This window comes from Vigna radiata, chromosome 7, assembly GCF_000741045.1.
Source record: "Vigna radiata var. radiata cultivar VC1973A chromosome 7, Vradiata_ver6, whole genome shotgun sequence".
Taxonomy (NCBI): Eukaryota; Viridiplantae; Streptophyta; class Magnoliopsida; order Fabales; family Fabaceae; genus Vigna; species Vigna radiata.
The window spans coordinates 16,342,614-16,348,466 of NC_028357.1; the positions used below are offsets into that span (position 1 = coordinate 16,342,614).

The following is a 5,853-nucleotide window of genomic DNA, read 5'->3' on the forward strand; positions in this document are numbered from 1 at the left end:
ATATTTCCACAATTTCCTTGCAACCAGAAATGCACTTAATCAGCTCAGAAAATCCAAATTAGCACAATTACGAATTTCCGACCAAATTAAGTAGAATTCGGAAAACGGGGAAATAACAGACAATTAAACACAATTCCCTGATTTATTTAAGTGCAATAAACTAAATATAGTTCAAGAAATAACGACTCATCATGCCCCTAGTTAATTTGAAAAGAATTCATCAGTGCCCAGAGGAACATAATGTCCTCCTCTGTTGTTTGTGCAACATTTGTCGAACGTGGAAGTAAAATTCGACAAAGTACATAATGAAGTATCCTTGTTTCGAACTTGAGTCTGCCGACCAGTAATCTACCTTCTAAGTTTTCACCTTCTTTACAAAGGAATTCCCTAGCACTGATAGAATTGTATTCCTCCTTCCAATCATCAAAAATAGTTCCTTCAAAGGGTACACCTACGGAGGGGATAGAAGTAAGTTTATGAAAAAGAGAAGGTTTGATTGTGATTTTCACCTTTTTGACCTCGGTTCGAATTACTCCCGAATTTGAAATGCGCATATTGTTGTAGAAAACTCTGACTAATTCGGGGTAATAGTGCATTCTGTAGGCGACAAATTCATTTAGCCCTGCTTTTGTCAACACGTTGAAGAATTCGAATTCCCCAGGTTCCATAAACTCCTCTAAAAGATATCGTCCTTCCAGGATTGGACGTTCAAAGAAATGAGCAGCGAATCTTTCATATTGTTCGTCGCTTGAGAAGAGTTCATTACTTGTAGCCCGTGGCGATAATAGAGGGGACACTGGTTTTGGAATTGGAGGGGCCCTTGTCGAGGACAAAGCCTGGGTTGTCTTCTTTGCGCGAGGTGGCATTTCGGGTTATTAGGGTATTGAAAGTGTGTTCGAGGTTGAATGGTTTGTGGGGTATTTGGGTTTTGAAGGAGTATTGTAGGTTACAGTTGTATTTAATTGGAATGGGGTAGTGGGTGACAACAGTTCCTCCTTCCAGTCATCGCATCGTGGGCTGAAACAGCAACAACAATTTCAAACCTGGTCTACAACTGCATTAGAAACTGTCAGGTCCATTTAGGTAATCGATTACATTGTTGTTGTAATCGATTACCAGACAGTTTTAAAAAATTAAATTTTAAATTATTCCAATACAAAACTGCACTGATTGTCTTATTTATTGTCAAAACAGTGATGGTCAGCAAAAACAAACCTCAATCCAGTAAAAAGAAAACGTACAAGCATATCATCTAATAACAATATACTTCACAATTATATATTCTCAAAAGTGTTATGGACTACAGATAGCAAGGACATAAATCCATTAGGAGCAACTTCAGATAGTTGGGAAAGTTGAAGTGTTTGGGATGCATATTCCATGGCCTAGTGGGGTTGTGTAACATTAGATGTTGTGGTTTCTTGAGTGCAGAAATTAACACGCATTACCAACACGTAACATAAGATAACAATATGTTTACTAATGATAGTTATAGTAAAACCAACATTTAATGCACTCACATTTGGTTGAGAAGGTGTGTTGAAGATTTTTTTTAGTAGCTTTTGATTTTTTTTTACACCTACTTTCAACGGCTGATTTCAATCTGTTAGTTCTCGGTCGGCCTTTTCGCTTAACCGCGACGGGACTGCGAACTAGTACGTCACTAGTTCTGCATGTATTGTAGGATGGAGTTTCTGTCACAGGATTCTCATACCTTAGTTGTCCTCCCTCACTTACGATGTTATTTTTCAGCGATGAACTCAAACCGAACTTTTTAGCAAGAGATTTCAAATCTTTTTCCAACTGATCAGAAGCACAGTCAGATTCACATGCAGCCTCAGCCAGATTATAAAACTGCTGACACAAAGTTTGGTATCTTTGCATCTTGGGATCATGCTGTAAAGAACTATAAGCTGCTCTAATAAGTGTGTGCTTTCTTCGGATGTTTTTGCTCCAACGGCGAAGTACATATTTCGAGGGTACATTATGGACATCTTCCTGACCGAGAACCAATAGAGAATGTCGACATATAATGCCTCTAAACTCAAACAGTAGGCAAGAGCAAGTTATATCTTTTAAAACAGGATCAAATTCAACATGGTAATATTTTGGCGCACATTTTCCATCCCACATGCACTCTTCTTTGATTGTGTAGATGTTGAAAATACATTCATTCACCGTGTCTTTAATGAAACAATTCATCCTTGATCGAAACTCAATTTGTACTTCCTCAAATTTTTCATGTGTGTACTCAACTTGAAATTGTCTCTCAATTGGTGATTGAGACCCACATAGAACTATTGTATTTAGAGAGGCAAAGTCAACTTCTATTTCTTTTTGGGCCTTCACTTTAAGAGCATTATCGTATTGAATCACAAATTTTTGTAGTGTGGTAGTGGAATTAATAAATCCATCAAAGAAAGCATTCATTCCCTCGCTTCTTTGAGTAGTTGACATTCCAGCCCAAAAGTGATTCTTCAAGTAACATGGAACCCATTTCCCTCTCTCTTCGTACAAATTACATAGCCAATCATTATTCTCTAAGCCATGTGTGGTAAGTAGTTGTTTCCAACCACTTTCAAAGTCAATTGCATTAGCTGATTCATAGATAACCACGTTTATATCACACTTGATTCCAACATAATTCTTATAGCCTTGAAATTTTTCAGGTATTTTTTTCATTATGTGCCACAAACACCACCTATGTTTTGTTTTTGGGAACACTTCTTCAATTGCATTTGCCATGGCCTTGCATTGATCGGTTACAATACTGTCCGACGCCTTGTTTCCCATGCATCTTAACCAACATTTGAATAACCATATAAATGAAGAAGTGTCCTCTAAGGAGAGCAATCCACAACCAAGTATGATCGATTGTCCATGGTGGTTAACTCCTACAAATGGAGCAAATGGCATGTCGTACTTGTTGGTTAAGTACGTGGTGTCAAACGACACGACATCACCGAACTCGTCACATGCAGCTTGGCTTCGAGCATCTGCCCAAAATACATTAGTAATTCTATTATCTTCATCCATCTCGATATCATAGAAGAAATCATTATTCTGGTCTCTCATTTTTGAAAAGTGCCGAAGCAATGCTTGTCCATCACCTTACTTACACAGTGACCTTCTATGTTGACCAATGAAGTTCCTAGCATCTCGCTCGACAAATTGCATGTTTTCATATCCACCCGCTTCACTAACTATGCTAAGGAAACTCTTATTAATACGAACACCGGCATCATCATTCACTTCCAAAGTGTGCTTGGCATGCATGTTCAATTGCCTATTACCACGAATGAGATTGGAGGTTTGTGCACACAAGTCATGACTGTGATCTAAAACTACAATCCTAACAAACCATTTCTCCTCTTTTCGTGCAATGGTTATTCCAACAGGGCATTGATTAGTCTAACTGGGAAGATTTTTGACCTTTGGACGAATGCTGGAAACATATTTACCTTCCTTAGAACAAACCAATCTCAAGTAATACACCACATTGTTGCCATCCTTTTTTGAAGTTCTGGTTTGAATGCCAAATCCACATCTTCTACCGTAGTCTTGATAAAATTTCTTTGCTTCTTGCATTGTGTCAAAACACATGTTCAAAGTAGGAACCAACCTCAAACTACTCTCATCATCGGTATTTAATTCCTCATTCATTTCACCAAGCAAATCCACGTTGGAGTGTTCAAGTCGCCTTCACAATAATATATTTCCTATTTCTTTAATAAACCAAAAAATATACAAATATATATCAATGAAAAAAAGTTAAAAACAAATATAAACCAAGAAAGGAATCAAAGTACGACTTCATTGAATAGAAGGAGCTATGCTTACAGTTCATGTGGTTCAACCAATTTACTACTGTTTTAGTGCTCATGATGTGCTTCTCACCAATGACACAAGAAAGCCTTCAATGTGTTGTTTAATGAACATGAAACAAAAGGCAATGAAAGTGGGCTTCCTTCAATGAGAAGACGACAGAAAAGCAATAAACAACTTAAAAGTTGGAACCTCTAAGGGATTAAGGTAGAAAGGATTTAATGGTCTGGGTGATTGCACAAGACAAGAACATACTACAACAATCACAATTAAGGAAGGACCATTAAATGCATTTAATGCATGTCATAGATTGGGTGAAAGGTGTGAAGAGGTTGAGTGTACAACTCACTTAAAATTTGCGAACATTAAATGAAACTTAGCTAAAAAGGTTTCTACTTTACTGGAGAGTGTGTAAAAGTGAACTTTTAATTATGCCTCCATTTGGAAATTTAGCAAAAAGGTGAGCAAAAATAAAGTTATAATATTTTTGACCAAATAAAAAGAACTTTTACGTTTTTTGACTAGCCTTGATTAGTCATATCAATTATAAATTCATGAAAAAATTATTAATTCAAAAAATAAAAGTTAATAATAATTTTTTTGTCTTTATATATGACCAATCTTTGTAATGTAGGAAGTCACTCTCAGTTTTATTCCCTTCACGTAGTTCCAAGTAATGTGCATTTGCAAAACACTTACATATTCTAACTTAAAATGTTTCGTTTTCTTTAACATTGATTTAATGTTCTTACAGATACAAATACCATGGATGCTTTGGAAGGTCTTCAAATTGAGGACGATGTCCTTGAATCATTCTTGAAAAAATGTGATAGTTCATCATCATTGATTCCTGGTCCGGTTGGGAATGTGCAGGCAACTATTATTGAGCCCCGTACAACCCAACAATTTGCTGAGGAAGTTGCTCAAGCAACCTATGAATGAGATTTCAATTCCAATCCATGGAAATGGGCTGAGATGTACATCAAACACCATGGTCAGTAATTCTATAAACTTTGTTATTGTAAGTGTAGCTTGTCATGCTACTGAAATTAATAGACATATGCAGATATTGTGAAAGATGATGATATTAATAATGTTACTCAGCTACATACAGCAAAATCAGTGTCAACACTTTACCTTGTTGTTTGTATTGTTAAGGAGTGTCACCCGAATGGACTGGGTGAAATGAAATTGACTCTAAAAGTAATATTTAACCATAACATAATTTTAATTCTTTAACTTAATGTAATGTGATATTAACTGTTACCAGGACCCTACTGGGACTACGAAGGCGTCCTTACATAAGAAAGTTCTTAAAGGTCCAAATTTTGGTCAACATATCGGTCTTGGTTGCGTTATGATACTTAACAATGTAACCCATGTTATTCAAACTTCTATTTATACTCCATAACTTTTTCGTATTGTTACTTATATCGTTTTCTTCTTTTCATTTAGGTTCGTGCATTCAGTGCATTTCCCCCAAACTATTACGTTAACATAGTGCTTCGAAATGTAATCAAAGTCTTTCCCGCTGACATATGTCCTCCCACTAAAGAACTCGTCATGGAGACACACAAACCAGTCATTCGACCCCTTCTACTTGAAGAACCAAATATGGTTGAAATTATGCGAAAATTAAGAAATCCTCATCATCAACAACCATCTACATCGAAAGTACCAGACAACAACAATGGAGAGAACTCTAACGAAATCTAATGTTATAATGTAGACTTGTTATTCGATGTTTGTTTTCTTTTGCAGGTGAATTTGAATCCTTTAAGGACCTTCGTACTAATGTTTACTATATTTGCTACTTTTGAATTGGAAGACTGTAATATGTATTCGGATGACTGTAATATGTATTTGGGATGACTATAATATGTATTTGGGATGACTGTAATATGTATTTTGAAGACTTTGTCATCGTTCATGATCATTGCTTTCTTTTGTATTGATAAGTTATTATGGTATCAATGTATTGGGAGCAGCATTTAAGAAACCAGGGAGCAGCCACCAACTTTCGGTAGA

The 5,853-nt window shown here is 36.2% G+C and overlaps 1 protein-coding gene across 1 annotated transcript; it reads right to left on the bottom strand.

Annotated features, from left to right (window-relative positions):
* Window positions 1-1,002: 1,002 nt before the first annotated feature.
* Window positions 1,003-3,075, bottom strand: LOC106766124 (protein FAR-RED IMPAIRED RESPONSE 1-like). Its single transcript, XM_014650881.1, has 2 exons — window positions 1,738-3,075; window positions 1,003-1,017 (listed from the first exon to the last, which is right to left on the bottom strand). Exons 1-2 carry the CDS (start codon window positions 3,073-3,075, stop codon window positions 1,003-1,005), a joined length of 1,353 nt encoding a protein of 450 aa, XP_014506367.1.
* Window positions 3,076-5,853: the final 2,778 nt, after the last annotated feature.

What these genes read in the sequence shown, in the direction of transcription:
- LOC106766124 (XM_014650881.1), bottom strand. Translation starts at nt 3,075, where the DNA reads ATGAGAGACCAGAATAATGATTTCTTCTATGATATCGAGATGGATGAA.